Source organism: Lynx rufus, unplaced genomic scaffold (genome assembly GCF_022079265.1).
Source record: "Lynx rufus isolate CCGP_SWC_20201006 ecotype Redwood Valley unplaced genomic scaffold, mLynRuf1.p SCAF_7, whole genome shotgun sequence".
In the NCBI taxonomy this organism is placed as follows: Eukaryota; Metazoa; Chordata; class Mammalia; order Carnivora; family Felidae; genus Lynx; species Lynx rufus.
The window spans coordinates 29,369,248-29,390,274 of record NW_025814889.1 but is presented as its reverse complement, the minus strand read 5'-3'; the positions used below and the strand labels follow the sequence as shown (position 1 = coordinate 29,390,274).

Sequence of the window (21,027 nt, the reverse complement as noted above, 5' to 3'; positions counted from 1 at the left end):
TACACTAAAACCTTTCACTGATATAGACAATATAAAAGGGTTAGGAAAGAAGATTTAGAAAGGGTATTTCTCTTCAGGTAGCTATTGGGTGTCTTGAGCCATATCCAAACCCTTGAGAGGAGAATATGCTTGCCCTGATCTCAAGCCTAGTGAGAGGCACTATAAGAAGAATGCTTAGAAAATTTGGTGTGTGTTATCTGTAATTATGGCAAAATAAGGCAGTGACAGTCAAGTAAGACTTTTCCTATATACATTACCTTTATTTCCTCCCTTCCCAAACACATGGAGAACAGAAACTGTAATTAGTTAGTCAGAAAGGAGGTAATGAAAAAGAAAAGCTAATCATAACCTCCAGGAGGCACCAGCTGGGATACTGGGTGAGGGGAAAGGGAGAAAAGTCTTAACTTTGAATAAAAATTAAAATGTTGACTGTAATATTTGACATAGAATTTTAATTTCCCAATTTGTACAGTGTTTCTAAATTAAATTTAAATTAATTATTAGTTAAAAGTGATCAAAAAAGTCATGGTCCTACCTCAGTTTTTGTCCTGGAGCAGGAGGAAAATGAGCCCCAATTAGCAAATATAAATGAACCCAAAGTGTCCAAATAAAAATTCCTTTGTGATTTCATTCTACAAGACATGCTTTTTCAACATACCAATTTTGTAACTAATATAATCTTAGCCACCTGAGAGAACTATAGGTAATCCACAGTGACTATTTCTGGTTCCTCATATACGTGAAATCATGTAACTTTGCCTTGTTGTGACTGGGTTATTTTACTAAGTATAATGTCCTCAAGGTTCATTCATGTTGTACCATATGTCAGAATTTCTTTCTTTTTAAGACTAAAAAATATCCCATTGTATGTATATATCACATTTTATTTATCTATTTACCTGTTGGACACTTGGGTTGCTTCCACCCTTTGCTATTGTAAATAATGCTACAGTAAACATGGGTGTATAAATATCTTTGAGACCCTGCTTTCAATTTTGCAGGGCATATATCTAGAAATGAAATTACTGGATCATAGGGTAATTGTACTTTATTTTTTTTTTTAGAAACTGACATACTGTTTTCTATTGTGGCTATACAATTTGAAATTCTACATGATTATAATTAAAAATTTTTAAATTATACATATCATAAAAGTTTATATAAGAACACCAAACTTTTTTAACAATCTTGTTTCCAATTTTTTTAAATAAATGTATACTCATTTTCATAATTAGGAAAAGGAGTTATTTTAAAAGCTTACCTCTCCAACATATGTGACTGTTTTTCAAACATTTTCAACATGACATTCAATCGGTTAGTCAGTGAACAAGCAGTTTCTATTGTGAAAAAAAGGGAAAACATTCAAAGGTATTACAAATGGCTGAATTTATACCTCTACGCCAATATAAATCACTGCTATATGTGTGAGAACTAGACAAACATGAAGACACAGCAAAGTCACAAGTGTATCCAAAGAACAAAATGCTTATGATAAAAATAGTTCCATTTTATTAAATACCCAATATGTCACTTTGCTACTTTACATTCTTTTAATCTTCAAAATAACCAAAAAAGAAGGTATTCTTACCATTTTCAAATAAATAAATTGAGCCTCAGAGAGGTTAAAGCTATGATCAAAACTATGCATCTATTAAGTGACAAAATTGGATTGAGGTCAATGTGTGTGTGAACTCCTTATAACATTGCATATAAGAGGACTCTAAGATTCTAAGAAAAAACTGCTTTGGATGATGCCGCTAAATCAATAAGGTCTATGGGAAGACCCTAACAAGCCTGTTAAGTTTTCCACCTGAATCAAATAACTGAAAAGTTTAACTAAAATGCTACTTAAAAAGAAACCAGCATAATGAGAATCCATATAATCATTGAACTCTCAGGGTAATAATACAAGATTCTTCAATCTTGTGACAAAAAGCATATGAGAGAGGACAGTCCCTTCATTAAGTTTGCTGCTAGATAAACCAAACATAAATATACACGGATAATGTTAAATAATATAGAAGCATTCCACAGTTCCTAAGTATCAGTTATATTTATTTCTATTCCACACGTCAAAATAGTGGTATAGAGAAATATAATAAATGTTTAGGAGCTGAGAAGAGAAAGGAGAAGGATAGGGATGAGGGAAGATGGCGGCGTAGGAGGACGCTGGGCTCACCGCGCGTCCTGCTGATCACTTAGATTCCACCTACACCTGCCTAAATAACCCAGAAAACCGCCAGAGGATTAGCAGAACGGAGTCGCCAGAGCCAAGCGCAGACGAGAGGCTCATGGAAGAGGGTAGGAAGGGCGGCGAGGCGGTGCACGCTCCACGGACTGGCGGGAGGGAGCCCAGGTGGAGGGGTGGCTCGCCGGCCAAGCAGAGTCCCTGAGTCTGGCTTGCAAAAGCGGAGGGGACTGACTGTGTTCCGACAGCAAGCGCGACTTAGCGTCTGGGAGGTCACAAGTTAACAGCTCTGCTCGGAAAGCGGGAAGGCTGGAGGACAAAGGGAGGGAGAGCTGCGGAGCCCCCGGACCACAGAGCTCAGTTTGGTGGGGAACAAAGGCGCTCGCCAGCGCCATCTCCCCCACCCATCCCCCAGCCAAAATCCCAAAGGGAACTGGTTCCTGCCAGGGAAATTGCTCGCTCCACACAAACACCCAACTCTGTGCTTCTGAGGAGCCAAACCTCCGGCAGCGGATCTGACTCCCTCCCACGGCCACAGGGCCCCTCCTGAAGTGGATCACCTAAGGAGAAGCAAGCTAAGCCTGCCCCTCCTGCCCCCGTGCACCTTGCCTACCCACCCCAGCTAATACGCCAGATCCCCAGCATCACAAGCCTGGCAGTGTGCAAGTAGCCCAGACGGGCCACACCACCCCACAGTGAATCCCGCCCCTAGGAGAGGGGAAGAGAAGGCACACACCAGTCTGACTGTGGCCCCAGTGGTGGGCTGGGGGCAGACATCAGGTCAGACTGCGGCCCTGCCCACCAACTCCAGTTATACACCACAGCACAGGGGAAGTGCCCTGCAGGTCCTCACCACACCAGGGACTATCCAAAATGACCAAGCGGAAGAATTCCCCTCAGAAGAATCTCCAGGAAATAACAACAGCTAATGAGCTGATCAAAAAGGATTTAAATAATATAACAGAAAGTGAATTTAGAATAATAGTCATAAAATTAATCGCTGGGCTTGAAAACAGTATACAGGACAGCAGAGAATCTCTTGCTACAGAGATCAAGGGACTAAGGAACAGTCACGAGGAGCTGAAAAACGCTTTAAATGAAATGCAAAACAAAATGCAAACCACCACGGCTCGGATGGAAGAGGCAGAGGAGAGAATAGGTGAACTAGAAGAAAAAGTTATGGAAAAAGAGGAAGCTGAGAAAAAGAGAGATAAAAAAATCCAGGAGTATGAGGGGAAAATTAGAGAACTAAGTGATACACTAAAAAGAAATAATATACGCATAATTGGTATCCCAGAGGAGGAAGAGAGAGGGAAAGGTGCTGAAGGGGTACTTGAAGAAATAATAGCTGAGAACGTCCCTGAACTGGGGAAGGAAAAAGGCATTGAAATCGAAGAGGCACAGAGAACTCCCTTCAGACGTAACTTGAATCGATCTTCTGCACAACATATCATAGTGAAACTGGCAAAATACAAGGATAAAGAGAAAATTCTGAAACCAGCAAGGGATAAACGTGCCCTCACATATAAAGGGAGACCTATAAGACTCATGACTGATCTCTCTTTTGAAACTTGGCAGGCCAGAAAGAATTGGCACGAGATTTTCAGTGTGCTAGACAGAAAAAATATGCAGCCGAGAATCCTTTATCCAGCAAGTCTGTCATTTAGAATAGAAGGAGAGATAAAGGTCTTCCCAAACAAACAAAAGCTGAAGGAATTTGTCACCAGTAAACCAGCCCTACAAGAGATCCTAAGGGGGACCCTGTGAGACAAAGTACCAGAGACATCACTACAAGCATAAAACATACAGACATCACAATGACTCTAAACCCGTATCTTTCTATAATAACACTGAATGTAAATGGATTAAATGCGCCAACCAAAAGACATAGGGTATCAGAATGGATAAAAAAACAAGACCCATCTATTTGCTGTCTACAAGAGACTCATTTTAGACCTGAGGACACCTTTAGATTCAGAGTGAGGGGATGGAGAACTATTTATCATGCTACTAGAAGCCAAAAGAAAGCTGGAGTAGCCATACTTATATCAGACAAACTAGACTTTAAATTAAAGGCTGTAACAAGAGATGAAGGAGGACATTATATAATAGTTACAGGGTCTATCCATCAGGAAGAGCTAACAATTATAAATGTCTATGCGCTGAATACCGGAGCCGCCAAATATATAAAACAATTACTCATAAACATAAGCAACCTTATTGATAAGAATGTGGTAATTGCAGGGGACTTTAACACCCCACTTACAGAAATGGATAGATCATCTAGACACACAGTCAATAAAGAAACAAGGGCCCTGAATGAGACATTGGATCAGATGGACTTGACAGATATATTTAGAACTCTGCACCCCAAAGCAACAGAATATACTTTCTTCTCGAGTGCACATGGAACATTCTCCAAGACAGAACATATACTGGGTCACAAAACAGCCCTTCATAAGTTTACAAGAATTGAAATCATACCATGCATACTTTCAGACCACAATGCTATGAAGCTTGAAATCAACCACAGAAAAAAGTCTGGAAAACCTCCAAAAGCATGGAGGTTAAAGAACACCCTACTAAAGAATGAGTGGGTCAACCAGGCAATTAGAGAAGAAATTAAAAAATATATGGAAACAAACGAAAATGAAAATACAACAATCCAAACGCTTTGGGATGCAGCGAAGGCAGTCCTGAGAGGAAAATACATTGCAATCCAGGCCTATCTCAAGAAACAAGAAAAATCCCAAATACAAAATCTAACAGCACACCTAAAGGAAATAGAAGCAGAACAGCAAAGGCAGCCTAAACTCAGCAGAAGAAGAGAAATAATAAAGATCAGAGCAGAAATAAACAATATAGAATCTAAAAAAACTATAGAACAGAACAATGAAACCAAGAGTTGGTTTTTTGGGAAAGGAGAAGGATAGAGATCAGCTGAGTCTTAAGGAAGGGACAGACCTTAATTAGTAGGAAGACAAGCAAACATCAGAAGTAAAGATAGGAAAAGTAGAAATGTGCAACATATATCATGGGAACCAACTAAGTCAAATATACAAAGAAAACAAGTAAATCAGAAACTGCTTTAGGAGGATCAATACTCCTTAAATATTCAAAGGGTATACTGAAAGAAGTTAACTTTTGAAGAATCAAATTTAGAATTTTTTATAGGCAAGGGAGAATAACATAAAATGTTTCCATAAAATATTATACCATATCACCTTTTTTAACTTTATTTATTTGAGAGAGACAGACAGCGTGCAAGCAGGGGAAGAGCAGAGAGAAAGGGAGAGAGAATCCCAAGCAGGCTCCACACTGTCAGCACAGAGCTCGACACGGGACTGAAACCCATGAACTGTGAGATCATGACCTGAGCCAAAATCAAGAGTTGGAAGCTCAACCGACTGAGCCACCCAGGTGCCCCTACCATATGACTTTTTAAGGTTAATTTGCTAATAGCATAGGGTGTGATGTAAAATTATGCCCTGGATATGGTAAAGGATTATAAAGAACACAAACTGTTATTTCCATCACACTTCACAAGAGGGAGAATAGGCCCTGCTATGGGCCAATATTCATCTGTTCAAACTCTAATCTCCAATATGATGAGACTTGGAGGTGGGGCCTCTGAGAGGTAATTAAATCAGTAGGCATATGAGATATAAGAGACAACAGAGTCTGCTTACTTTCTCTACTTTTCCATCATTTGAGGATACAGCAAGAAAAGAGCCATCTGCAAACCAGGAAGAAGGCTTTCACCAGAACTCAACCATACTGGAACACTGATCTCAGACTTCTCAGCCTTCAGAATCGTGAGAAATAAATTTCTGTTGTTTATGCCACTCAATCTGTGGTATTTTGTTAGAGCAGTCCAAACTAAGACAGGCCCCCATCTGTGACTCTACTAATTTCTACCCAGGAATTTCTACCCAGTATCATAGAATCTACAGATGGTAATAGTATGTTTCCATTACCAGGTGGAATAGCTTGAGTAATCAACCAATTGTTATTCTTCAAGTTCTTATTATGAATAATTTGAAAACCAAAAAAAAAAATCAGGAAACCCATTTCTTTTATTTTTTAGATTTTTTTTATTTTTAATAATAATCTCTACACCCAATGTGGGGCTTAGACTCACAACCCCAAGATCAGGAGTTGCATGCTCTACTGACTGAGCCAGCCAGTCACCTCCATTTCTAAGTCTTACTGACATGTTCCAGTGAAGATCCTCTTCCTGAGAAGAGTACCCTGGTTAACAAGGTGGCCTGTGAGGTAAGCTTAAGGTAGATAAAATGGTAACAGGAGATTTAGCTGCATATTGTGGAGGAAGGGGGACTCCTTTTATCTCTTTTATAAAAGCTGTTGTATCTTATTAATGAATTGATAAAAATTATTAATATTTAATGAATATCACTTATCAATGGATAGTTTTTTTCCTCTTTGGACGAGTTCTAAGAGATAGCATCTAGGATTCATATATATAGATGGATTATAAAAATGGGGTAAAATATAAATTAAAATGCTTTTATCTTGTATCCCCTTAAATCTCAAGGAAAATGTCTCTAAGAGTTTATGTAAAGCTATTCTTTTTAAATGCTATTCTATTTTTTAAAGTTTTAAAAAATATTTATTTTTAAAAAAGTTTTTCTATTTAAAAGCCATTGCTATGAATGGACCATAATTCATTTAGCCAGTCCTAAAAATGCATGTTGTTTCCATGTTTATGTTTATACAAATATGCTAACAGGAGTTACTCCCTATAGAAACAGAAATATAGGAATTACCTATATTAACATCTATGGGAGAATTATAAATTAATACATAACCATAAAATAGAATGCTATAGTGCTGGTGGGAAAGCAAACTGGTGCAGCCACTGTGGAAAACAGTATAGAGCTTCCTCAAAAAGTTAAAAATAGATCTACCCTATGACCTAGCAATTGCACTACTATGTATTTATCCAAAGGATACAAAAATTCTGATGTAAGGGGCACATGCACCCCAATGTTTATAGCAGCACTATTGGCAATAGACAAAGTATGGAAAGAGCCTAAATGTCCATCAACTGATGAATGGATAAAGAAATTGTGGTTCATATACACAATGGAGTACTACAGGGCAATGAGAAAGAACGAAATATGGCCCTTTGTAGCAACGTGGATGGAACTGGAGACTGTTAGGCTAAGTGAAATAAGTCATACAGAGAAAGAAAGATACCGTATGTTTTCACTCTTATGTGGATCCTGAGAAACTTAACAGAAGTCCACGGGGGAGGGGAAGAAGAAAAAAAAAAAAGAGGTTAGAGAGGGAGAGAGCCAAACCATAAGAGACTCTTAAAAACTGAGAACAAACTGAGGGTTGGTGGGGGGTGGGGGGGGGAGGGTAGGTGATGGGTATTGAAGAGAGCACCTGTTGGGATGAGCACTGGGTGTTGTATGGAAATCAATTTGACAATAAATTTCATATTTAAAAAAAAGAAATTAATCCCTAGTATTATTTTATATTTTATAATCATGCTTACTGAATCATACATAAAAATATATTTACATTTTAATGAATAATTACAAAGCAAGCATCCACCAAACCACCACTCAAGATCAACAACTGGATACCTGGGATTGCCAATATCCTAGAAGCTCTTTATGTGTCCCTCCCTATTCACAACCCTTTCCTTCAACTTACTATCCTGTTTTTTTTCTCATCTTTATATCTTTTCTATATTTTTTAATATCCTTAACCAACATATTTTCCCAGATTTTAATTTACAACAAATGAAAGCACTCCCTGTGTTTATGACTTGCTTCTTTCAATCAATATCACATTTCAAAAGTTAATGGTATTCTAAGTAGCTATTTTAAAATTTTTCATTATGGTAAGATTTTCCACTCCACAAATAAACCACAATTTGTTTATCCACTCTACTCTACAAATATTTAGGATCTTCAATTTGGGGGCTGTTACAAAAAAAAAAAAAACTTGGTATGAAAATTCTTTCACATGTATCAAATGGCAGAGTAGGAGACCCAGCTTCCATGCTTCCACAAAGATCAACCATTAAAAAGTTTTCCATGAATGAAAACAACTCAGGGAGAGTTCCAGAGTCCACTTAAAAAACGTTAGCCACACACTGAAATAAAAAAACTTGAGAAAAATTAACTGCTTTAAAATGAGAGGAATAAAAGCTTCTTTTTGCCTACATCATCCTATCCCCCAAGCCATCATTACTTAGCACCAAACTGGGACTTCCCAGATAGAAAGAATTCCCCTGGCATGTAAAAAGAGAGTTGGGTTAGCATTTCCTCCACTCCATAAAGGATCTGCTTAGGTTTCACCCCACCCAGAGACAGATAAAGCTGGGACATATAAATACAGCTAGGAACAAGGAAAAAGAGCAGGTCCTACCAATATAAGCACACAGATGTGAGTGACTGTAGTTCCGTGACCTGCTCCACAGATGACCACAGCAGCTTTCATCACTGAAGAAACCAATGGCCAGCACAGCCACTGAGAACACCCTGCAAATTTCACTGGATTTTGTCCCACAGGTATTTGCAATGGCTAATGTCTCCCCCCAGTCCCCACTACACATACCTACTACCACCACCACTGGAGCCCAAGAACCACACAAGCAGCAAACCTAAGACTGTGTGGCTATGGGAGTGCAAAATACCAGCCTAGATCCCCATGGCCAACATCCACCACCATACACTCATTCAGGGCTAGCCCCTCCAGTTGTACATATGCATGCTTCCAACTCAACCCATCACCAGCCTCTACTGCCATGCACATGCCCAGAGGGAGACTATGCAGTCATAGAAGAGCACTGCCAATAGCCAAATCTTCGCAGCTGTTTGCAGGCCTCTGTAGAGGAGGCTCTGTCTTCTGTCACTGTCCTGCACCACTGCATTCACCTGTAGCTAAACCCTCCAACTATTTATCCACACACCCCTAGCCTATTACCAGCCTCCACTGCTGTATGGCTATAAAAAACCCAGAAGCCATAGTAGTGCACACAGACAGTCAGGTTCCCCAAGCTATCTGTGTGCCCACAACTGGCTTAGCCCTGGATGTCTTCCCTGGCCCCCACCGCTACCTATGTTTTTACAACTGGCCACTGCCGCTACACACACACCTGCTGAGGCCCTTGGCCAAGATTGTGTATACCACCAGCTCTGGCCAAATCACTGATTGCTCTGGTCCCTTGAAGTTGACCCTAGAAACAATGCTAAGGACCTCAAGAGCCTCTGAAGTCTCTGCAGACCCCTGTAATATTTGCCAAAGACCATGAAATTGTTGATGCCGTGGGCTGAAATGGCTTGAGCTGGCAAATCACAATACTTGAGACCTGGTGCTGCCACATGCCCCCTCATTTGCCCCACACCATTAGACATGGGTCATGACACTCTTCAGCATCCCCCCACCTGCAGTTGAAGATCTTTCCTTACTGAACTCAGTCCATGAAGTCTAAAACAGCTAACTGCTTCTTCAAATGTGTAGACAACAATGCAAGAATACAGGAACCACAAAGAATCAGGAAAACATGACTCCACCAAAGGAATATAGTAAATCCCCAGTAATTGGCCCCAAAGAAATAAAGATATAGGACTTGCCCAACAAAGAACTCAAAATAATTTTTCTGAAGATGCTCATAGAGCTACAAGAGAACACATATAAGCAATTTCATGATATAGATAAAATAATACAAGAGAAAAATGAGACAGTCAACAAACATATAAGTCATTTAAAAAATAGAAATTTTGGAGTTGAAAAACATCATGAAATAAATAAACAAGAAAAAGTGGGACTACATCAACCTAAAAAGTTCCTGCACAGCAAAGGAAAACATCAACAAAATGAAAAGGCATGCTATAGAAAGGGAAAAATGTTTGCAAACCATATATCTGGCAAGAAGTTAATATCCAAAATATGTTTTTTTAATCCAATAAAAAATGGACAGAATACCTGGATGGACATTTTTCCAAAGGCATACAAATGGTAACAGGTACTTGAAAATGTGCTCAACAACATTAACCATCAGGGAAATGTAAATTAAAACAACAGTAAGATATCATCTCACACCTGTCAGAATGTCTATTATCTAAAAGACAAGAGGTAACAGTTGTTGGTGAGGTGTGCAGAAAAAGGAACACTGGTGTACTGTTGGTGGGAATGTGAACTGGCATAGCCACAATGGAAGACAGTATGGAAGTCCCTCAAAAAATTAAAAATAGAACTACTGTATGATCCAGCCATCCTACTTCTAGGTATATATCCAAATAAAATGAAATCACTGTCTCAAAGAGACATCTGCTCTCCCACACCCACTGCAGCATTATTTACAATAGCCAACACATGGAAACAATCTAGAAGTCCATAGACAGATGAATGAATGAAGAAAATGTGAGGGGTGTGTGTGTGTTCCATCTTCAATGGAAGATTATTCAGCCATAAAAAAGGAAATTATGCCCTTTGTGACAACACAGATGGACCCTGAGGACATTATGCTAACTGAAATAATTCAGAAAGAGAAAAACAAATACTATATGATCTCTCTTACATGTGGAATATAAAATATTGAAAAAGAAACAGAATAGAATGGTGGTTTCCAGGAGCTGTGGCATGGGGGAAATGGGGAGATGTTGGTCAAAGGGTACACACTTTCAGTTATAATATGAATAAGTTCTGAGAATCAAATATACAACATGCTGACAGTAGTTAATACTGTATTGTATACTTGAAGCTGCAATGAGAGTAGAGGTTTAATGTTCTCATCAAAACAACACCAACAACAAAATGGTAATTATAAGAGATACAGGATAAATAAACTACCCATATTGCAGTAAGAATTTTGCAATATATGTGTATCAAATCATTTTGATTACTTTAAACTTATACAATGTTATATGCAATTATATATCAATAAGGCTATGAAAAAAGAGTCTAAGGGTATGCACATCTGCAACTTAATTAAAGAAAAGCTATTTTTCAAAGTTATGCATATGAAGAGTTCCTGTTGGTATATACCCTTGTTAACACTTAACATTGTTACACTTTTTAATTTTTGACAATTTGAGAGGTATGAAACAGTTTCCCATTGTGGTTAGTTTGCAATTCCTTGATTATTCGGTCTTAGATATCTGGATTTATTATTTGGTTAAATTCCTAATTATCCAAAAGATAATTGTCATTTTTTCTGGATTTATAACAATTTCTTATGTCTTCTGTATACTAATCATTTAACAGTTTCAGGTAATCAAAATCTCTTTTTCCACTACAATTTATTTCAAATTTTCCTGATGGTATCTCTTGACAAACAGAAATTTTTAATTTTAACATAGTCAATTTTATCAAATTTATCCCTTATGACTGGTACTTTTATGTCTAGTATTAAAAGCCATTCTCTTACCACACAGTAATGAGGATATTCTTGTAAATAATCCAATAAAATATGTAAACTTTTGCCTTTCATATGTAGATGTTTAATGACATGGAGTTAATTTTCAAATATGCTATGAGGGAGTGCTCCAACTTTATTTTCCCCATATACATATCAATTATCATAATACCACTTATTGAAAACCCCATGTTTTCTCAACTTATCTGTAATGCCACCTTTGTTACATATCACATACCTAAATGCATTATGTCTGATTTGGGGCTTCAATGCTATTCAGTTGGCTTACTTGTCTTTCTTTCCCTATCTTAACTATTACAGATATATAATAAGTCTTCCAACTTGGAAAAATATTTTTCTAATTTCATTTTCACTAGTATCCAAAAAATGAAGCTCCTACAGATAAATTTAATGAAACACTACAAGAACTTTTCTCTAAAAACTATAAAACATTGCAAAAAACCAAGACCTAAAAATGGAGATATAAACTATTTTCATGTAATGTAAATATTGAGTTAAAAAACCAAACGTTCAATTTTGAATTTGGTTTTGTTTATGTTGTGAGAAAGTGGTCCAGTTTCATTCTTTGTGTGTTGCTGTCCAGTTTTCCCAGCACCACTTGTTGAAGAGAATTTTTTTTCCATTGGATATTCTTTCTTGCTTTGTTGAAGATCAGTTGACCATATAGTTGTGGACTCATTTCTGGGTTTTCTATTCTGTTCCACTGACCTAGTTTTGTGCCAGTACCATACTGTCTTGATCACTATAGCTTTCTAATATAACTTGAAGCCTAGAATTGTGATGCCTCCAGCTTTGCTTTTCTTTTTCAAGATTATTTTAGCTATTCAAGCTCTTTTGTGGTTCCATACAAATATGTTCATCTGTTAAGTTTCTTAAATTCCACATATAAGTGAAATCATATGATATCCATCTTTCTCTGACTTATTTCCCTTAGCATAATACCCACCAGTTCCATCCACATTGTTGAAAATGGCAAGATTTCATTCTTTTTCATCACTGAGTAGTATTCCATTGTGTATATATACCACATCTTCTTTTTTTTTATATATATATATGAAATTTATTGACAAATCGGTTTCCATACAACACCCAGTGCTCATCCCAAAAGGTGCCCTCCTCAATACCCATCACCCACCCTCCCCTCCCTCCCACCCTCCATCAACCCTCAGTTTGTTCTCAGTTTTTAACAGTCTCTTATGCTTTGGCTCTCTCCCACTCTAACCTCTTTTTTTTTTTTTCCTTCCCCTCCCCCATGGGTTCCTGTTAAGTTTCTCAGGATCCACATAAGAGTGAAACCATATGGTATCTGTCTTTCTCTGTATGGCTTATTTCACTTAGCATTACACTCTCCAGTTCCATCCACGTTGCTACAAAAGGCCATATTTCATTTTTTCTCATTGCCACATAGTATTCCATTGTGTATATATACCACAATTTCTTTATCCATTCATCAGTTGATGGACATTTAGGCTCTTTCCATAATTTGGCTATTGTTGAGAGTGCTGCTATGAACATTGGGGTACAAGTGCCCCTATGCATCAGCACTCCTGTATCCCTTGGATAAATTCCTAGCAGTGCTATTGCTGGGTCATAGGGTAGGTCTATTTGTAATTTTCTGAGGAACCTCCACACTGCTTTCCAGAGTGGCTGCACCAATTTGCATTCCCACCAACAGTGCAAGAGGGTTCCCGTTTCTCCACATCCTCTCCAGCATCTATAGTCTCCTGATTTGTTCATTTTGGCCACTCTGACTGGCGTGAGGTGATACCTGAGTGATACCACATCTTCTTAATCCATTCATCAGTTGATAAACATTTGGGCTCTTTCCATACTTTGGCTATTGTTGATAGAGCTGCTATAAACATTGGGGTGCATGTGCCCCTATGAATCAGCACTCCTGTATCCTTTGGATAAATTCCTAGTACTGCAATTGCTGGGTCATAAGGTAGTTAGTTCTATTTTTTAATTTTTTGAGTAACCTCTACTCTGTTTTCCAGAGCAGCTGCACCAGTTTGCATTCCCACCAACAGTGCACGAGGGTTCTCCTTTCTCCACATCCTTGCCAACACCTGTTGTTTCTTGCATTTTTTATTTTAGCCACTCTGACTGGTGTGAGGACGGAACTAGAGTATATTATGCTAAGTGAAATAAGTCAGGCAGAGAAAGACAATTTTTATGATTTCATATTTGGAATTTAACACAACAGATGAACACAGGGAAAGGGTAGGAAAAACAAGATAAAAACAGAGGGAGGCAAACCATAGGAGACTCTTAAATACAGAGAACAAACTGAGGGTTTTTGGAGAGGAGATGGGTGGGGAACAGGCTAAATAAGTAATGGGTATAAAGGAGGGCACTTGTTGGTATGAGCACTGGGTGTTATACATAAGTGATGAATCACTGGGTTCTACTCCTGAAACCAACACTACACTGTATGTTAACTTGAATTTATTTTTTTTAATATGAAATTTATTATCAAATTGGTTTCCATATAACACCCAGTGCTCATCCCAGCAGGTGCCCTCCTCAATGCCCATCACCCACTTTCCCCTCCCTCCCACCCCCCATCAACCCTCAGTTTATTCTTTTTTTAAGAGTCTCTTATTGGGGCGCCTGGGTGGCTCAGTTGGTTAAGTGTCCGACTTCGGCTCAGGTCACGATCTCGCGGTCTGTGAGTTCGAGCCCTGCTTGGGGCTCTGGGCTGATGGCTCAGAGCCTGGAGCCTGCTTCCGATTCTGTGTCTCCCTCTCTTTCTGCCCCTCCCCCATTCATGTTCTGTCTCTCTCTGTCTCAAAAATAATAAAATAAACATTAAAAAAATTTTTTTTTAAAAAAGAGTCTTATGGTTTGGCTCCCTCCCTAACTTTTTTTTCCCTTCCCCTCCCCCATGGTCTTCTATTAAGTTTCTCAGGACCCACATAAGAGTGAAATTAACTTGAATTTAAATAAATAAATTTTAGGGGTGCCTGGGTGGCTCAGTCAGTTCAGCGTCCAACTTGAGCTCTGGTCATGATCTTGCAGTTTCATGAGTTTGAGCCCTGCTTTGGGCTCTGCACTGATAGTGTGGAGCCTGCTTGGGATTCTCTCTCTCTCTCTCTCTCTCTCTCTCTCTCTCTCTCTGCCCCTCCACTAGTCACACTGTCTCTGTATCTCTCAAAATAAATAAATAAACTTTAATAAATAAATAATAAATAAATTTTTAAAATTAGTAAAAGATCTGAACAAATGCCTCACCAAAGATGGCAAAAAAAAAGTATGAAAAAATCTCAACATCAGATATTACAAATTAGAGCAATGAGACACCACTAAAAACTTTTAGAATGGCTAAAATCCAAAATTCTGATAACACCAAATGTTGACAAAGATATAGGGCAATAGGAATTCTTATTCTCATTGCTGGTGGGGATACAAAATGATAGAGTCCCTTTGCAAGATGGTTTAGCAGTTTCTTAAAAAACTAAACATACATTTACTATATGACCCAGCAATTGCACTCCTTGGTATTCACCCCAATGAGCTGAAAAACATGTACACACACACACACACACACAAAATAATCTTTTAGCAGCTTTTCTTTAATTGCAAAAACTCAGAAGCAACCAAGTTGTCCTTCAGTAGATGGATTAAACAAACTATGGTACATCCATATAATGGATTATTATTCATTAATAAAAATAAATCAACTATAAAACCACAAAAATCATTAAGAAGGAAATTTAAATGCATACTGCTAAGTAAAAGAAAGACTGTATGAGTCCAAATATATGACATACTTGGAAGGGCAATACTACAGAGACATCAAAAAGATTAATGATTGCCAAGGACTCAGGTAGATGGAAGGAGAAATAAATAGGTAGAACATGTGATGCAAGGCAGTGAAACCTGTCTGTATGATATTGTAATGGTGGATACATGACATTATACATTTGTCAAAACCTATAGAACTCTATAGCACAAAGATTGAACCCAATGTAAGCTTGGAATTTAATTAATAATATTGTATTAATATTGTATTAATATTGTATTGTATTGGTTCATCAATTTTAACAAATGTAGCACACTAATGAAAAATGTTAATAAAACTGTGCAGAGAGTAGGCAGCAGAGAATGGGTATATGGGAACTCTGTACTTTCTGCTCAAGTTTTCCATAAACCTAAAACTGCTGTAAAGAAATAAATTTCATTAATTATGAAACGAAGCAATATCAAAGTTAAATAGTATAAACACAGAGTGGAATACAAAGATAACTTTTGCCTTGTTGGTATCATAGCATGATATCAAATTTAGAGAATGGGAAGAGAATAAAGTTTGGCCAGAGAATATGAAAAGGGTACACTTAGCAGAAAAAGAGAGCATATACAAGTAAAACTGAATAATACTGAGAGAAAGCATATTTATACTAAAGGAGCCCAGGGACTGAGGCAGCTGTCATGGAAAAAGATAGCTCACAGATACACAGAACATATATGTGTGTTGAACATGCATATATGTATGTTGAATGGGGGGTGGAGGTGGGGTGGGAAAAATGGGTGAAAGAGGTCAAAAGGTACAAACTTCCAGTTATGAAATAAGTAAGTTATGGGATATAATGTACAGATGGTGTCTATAGTTAGTAATACTGTATTGCATATTTGAAAGTTGTTAAGAGAGTAGATCTTGAAAGTTCTCATCACAAGAACAAAAAATTCTTGTAATCTAACTAGATTTATTGTGATGATCATCTTGCAAATTATACAAATATCACACACTTGACGCTAATGTAATGTATGTCAATTATACCTCAATTAAATAAATGAATGAAGAGACAGAGACAGACAAAAGGAGAACATTTTTAAGTAATCAGTAACACTTCTATTATATTTAATTCTTTTGGTTTTGTGGTTAGAGGATGTGTTCCAATCAGCCTATATGTGGGCATAGAGACTTCTGTTTTTGTCCATGAAGGAGCATCAGGGACTAGAATTATTCTTTCACCTTAAGCCAATTAAAATCTTGGGGGAAAATATGTAAAACAGCAATATTCAGACATTGGAAAACAAGCAGAAGGAAAAGAAAGGAACAGAGCCCTTTGATAACCCCATCTTACTTCCTGAAGTTTCCAGGCCACAGCATAAGGAAGGGGGACCCAGAGTCTACTGCTCTCCTGGGGTTCAGAGACAAAGTTTAGATTTTTGGAAGCCCAAAGCAGCTAGAATTCACAGGACACAGTATTAGAGAGAAGACAGCTGCACAGATTCAGAAAGACAGCCCTAGAGATGTGCAGAGAGCTTTCCTGGATGTAAAAAGAAACTTTCACTACCCACTCCAAAGCTCTAGATAGCTTTCTACTCATGTAGTCAGTCAGGACTTTTGGATCAAAGGTCTCTACAGAATTTGGGAGCACTGTAGAATCAAGCCGTAGAATTAATCACTGTTGAATTAAAGCCTTTGGTTTTAATATGGCAACACTAGGGTTTAAAGCCGAAGTGGAAAGAGAACAGGATTCCTGTCAACCTTTTCTACGCAAGTTTTATTTTCTAGCTTATAATATAAATTGTACTCTACAGCATATATTACATCATTGTTTCAAAATTCTTTCTAGTATCTTGACATAAGCAAGGTAATTTCTCCTTTCTGTTGATAAGTAGTCAGAAGTTCAACAGAGCAGTTCTAGCAGCTCTTTATATTCATGAACCAATTGGTACTCAGCTGTTATCAAAGAATTAGTGCATATGAGTTGATCTATAATTCACAGAAACAAAATCTACAAATGACCTTTTAAGTTTATTGCTGTTCCATCTCAAAGGCTTGGCACGCCTGAAACATTTCAGCAGCATACTCTAATCACAACCAAAACTCCTCCATCCCTTGGGGTGCCTGAGTGGCTCAGTCGGTTAAGTGCTTGACTTCGGTTCAGGTCATGATCTCAAGGTTCATGAGTTTGAGCCCTGTGTCTGACTCTGTGCTGACAGCTCAGAGCCTGGAACCTGCTTTGGATTCTGTGTTTCCCTCTCTCTGCCCTTCCCCTGCTAATGCTCTTTCTCTCAAAAATAAATAAACATAAAAAAAATTGTTTTTAAATCCTCCGTCCTCAAAAATGAGTCTATTTTTTGTAGCATGTAGCCTTAATTAGGAATTTCAATACTTGCTTGATAGTTCAACTGTATGGCTCCAAACTCCAGGGACTCTATGTTATTACTTTAATAATAACTTTAAATTATAGAAAACTATAGAAATTAATGCACTTGACACAAATTGTTAACACAATAATGTTTAAATGAGTGGAAACATGGGGCGCCTGGGTGGCGCAGTCGGTTAAGCGGCCGACTTCAGCCAGGTCACGATCTCGCGGTCTGTGAGTTCGAGCCCCGCGTCAGGCTCTGGGCTGATGGCTCAGAGCCAGGAGCCTGTTTCCGATTCTGTGTCTCCCTCTCTCTCTGCCCCTCCCCCGTTCATGCTCTGTCTCTCTCTGTCCCAAAAAATAAATAAACGTTGAAAAAAAAAATTTATAAAAAAAATGAGTGGAAACTTACGTGGATCAGTTGCAGAAACATCTATAAATTCTTTAGTTGGGTGGGTTTTTATGAATTCTGAAATAATAGTAAATTTGTCATATGTTTAATATATCAATTATACATATTGAGTTTAAAGAAAACTCTAAGAAAAACAATAGAGCTCCCAACAGTGGAAAGCCTCCCAATCAGGCACCAAATGGTAATATCTGAATGAATGTATATAATAATTGAGTAATATAAACTCATCATTTTCTCAACAACACTTGTTCCTCTTACATTCTTTTAATTAATGTTACCATGATTTAATCTCCCTTCCTTTCATATCTAATCACCAAGTTTTCCCAATTTTACCAGTAAATTTTCTCAAATCTACCCCTATTCTTGTTTATTTATGCTCTCATATAAGAACTTATCACACATCTAAAACACAGCAATAACTTCCCTTCCCTATACCTAGTCCCCAAATATAGCTTCTACAATGTGGCCAGAATAATCTGTCTACAATTAAATCCAACAATGTCACTTTCTTACAAAAAGTCTTCAGTGATTCCCTAGTATATACGAGGAAAAAAAAGTTCCCTAGCACAGCATCCGATCCCTCTGACTAGGCTCTCTCTTACCTTATCCCTACCTTCTAGCTTCAAATTCTAATACCATTCCACTTGCAATTCCCTATTCATGCTCTTTGCTCATACTAGGTCTTCTTCGTAAAAAAACAGATATCTCCCTTCTTCATTTGACTAGATCCTATTATGTAAAGGACAAAGTATCCTTTGTCCTTTACAGTTGCATAAAATCTTTCCAACTCCCTCAGGTTGAACAAACTGGCTCTCTGTGGATTCACTGAAAATTACGCATAACTTTTATCATGCATTCTCATGTATTACACTATATTAAAATGATACATAATGTGCTTGTGTCCTTACTGCATTGTGTATTTTATGGTGGTAACAACCAAGGTTTATTCGTTTTGTACAACTCCCAGAATCTGAAACATAATAACTTTTATTGAAAATATCAAACTCACTATTGAATATATCTTTAAATTTACTATTATATAATGTTATGGATATAAATTTTTAAACTAAGTCTCAAATGTTAATGTAATATAGAAAAACTTATAATGCTAAACATGTATAAAATATTATCACCTTCAATTATCTGCTGTATGGTTTCATAACTTTGTAATGCTCCTGGTAAATTTTCACTATGCCTGTTTAAATTCCAATAAATACAACATGTATTTATTATCAAAGAATAAGAGTTTAAATTACACTTAATAAATAGAATATATGCTCTAGATATTATACAGTTTGTAAAATAAAATTTAACATATTTTTTTAACTTTTATTCACAGACAGTAAGGTAAATTAATTAGTACCAAGCAAATAAGTATAAAAGTCACATTATGTAATTCTAAAAATTCTATGTATTCCATGAATATAATTAGGTATATCAACAACAATCTTAATAAAAATAGCAAAAGTAAATTGAATAAAAATAGGATATTTCTTTTAATGGTGAAATTGTTAAGAGCACAAGTTCTAGAGACAAGCTGCTTGGCTCAAAACTTGTCTTTCCCACTTACTAATTATATGACCTTGGGTAAGTTATTTAATGCCTCTGACTTTTAGTTTCTTCATCTATTAAAATTGGGATATTAGAGTACATATCTCAGAAAGTAGTGCTCTTCAGATCACTGTTTCCACGCTGTATGTCCACAGGCTGTTTGCCCTGCCTTCTTGCCAAGAGCAACCCCAGTGCCCTCTGATTTCACTCATATGTAGAATTTAAGAAACAAAACAGGGACCCCTGGGTGACTCAGTCAGTTAAGAGTCTGACTTTTGATTTCAGCTCAGTTCATGATCTCCCAGTTGGTAAGACTGAGCCCCACATCAGGCTCCCCACTGACATCATGGAGCCCCTTGGGATCCTCTCTCCCTCTCTGCCCCTCCCCCACTCACACTCTCTTTCAAAATAAACTTTAAAAAAAAGAAACAAAGAAATGGGAAAAAGGGGGGGAAGCTAGAAAGACAAATTAAAAAGCAGACTTTTAATTATAGAGAACAAACTGATGGTTGTAAGAGGGGAAGTGAGAGGAGGGATGGGTAAAATAGGTGATGGGGATTAAGGAGTGCATCTGTCATGATAAGCACCAGTATGGAACTGCTAAATCACTATTTTGTACACCTGAAACTAATATAATGATGTATGTTAACTATACTGGAATTAAAACAAAAAATAAAATAACAAAATAACAAAAGTTGAATATGTCAGACATCTAATGTATAGCATGCTGTTTACAGTTAACAATATTAATGTATACTTCATATTTGCTAAGAGTGAATCTTAAAGTGTTTTCACCACACACAAAAAAAGTAACTATGTGAGGTGGGAAAAAAAGTCCTAAAAGGTATTTCATGATAATAATTTAGTCATCTATTAAATTCAAGACAGATAAACCTCAAATATCAAAAGTCAGATAATAGGAGTATCATTGTAATCAATCATTTGAATCTTTCTCCCATCTGTCAAAAAAAAAGGCTTTCCACAACTAGAAAGTAGAGAATTTTTCTTTAGAACATATCCCTGTCCCTATGAAATTTTTAATGATGCTGTTCATAAATAACTTTATCTTAGTTTCCTATTTACTATAGAAGCTACATAATCAAACTGAGAGAATATTTTAAAAGCCAGATATTTAAGCCAGCCATTCCAACAGAACTTTCTAGCAACAGCCATATGTGGCTACTAAGCATTTGAAATATGGGTAGTATGAATGCAGAATTGACTTTTTAATAAAATTGAACTGAATTTCAATTTTAGTAGCTAGATGTGACTAGTGACTACTGATTTTCCGGTGCCACTTCAAACTGTCAAAAATTTCAAATAGGAGCAAGCTGAGTATACTATTTGATAAGATTTA

At 37.2% G+C, this 21,027-nt stretch overlaps 1 protein-coding gene across 1 annotated transcript in view; it reads right to left on the bottom strand.

The window, feature by feature from the left end:
• The window catches only part of LOC124501607 (coiled-coil domain-containing protein 7-like), a 147,328-nt gene that overhangs the window by 75,651 nt on the left and 50,650 nt on the right, over window positions 1-21,027 (bottom strand). Inside the window, exons 7-9 of the mRNA XM_047065948.1 lie at window positions 19,253-19,314; window positions 18,120-18,176; window positions 1,262-1,337 (exon numbers count right to left, since the gene is read on the bottom strand). Of these exons, the coding sequence (XP_046921904.1) occupies window positions 1,262-1,337; window positions 18,120-18,176; window positions 19,253-19,314 (195 nt within the window). The remainder of the gene's footprint in view (window positions 1-1,261; window positions 1,338-18,119; window positions 18,177-19,252; window positions 19,315-21,027) is intronic.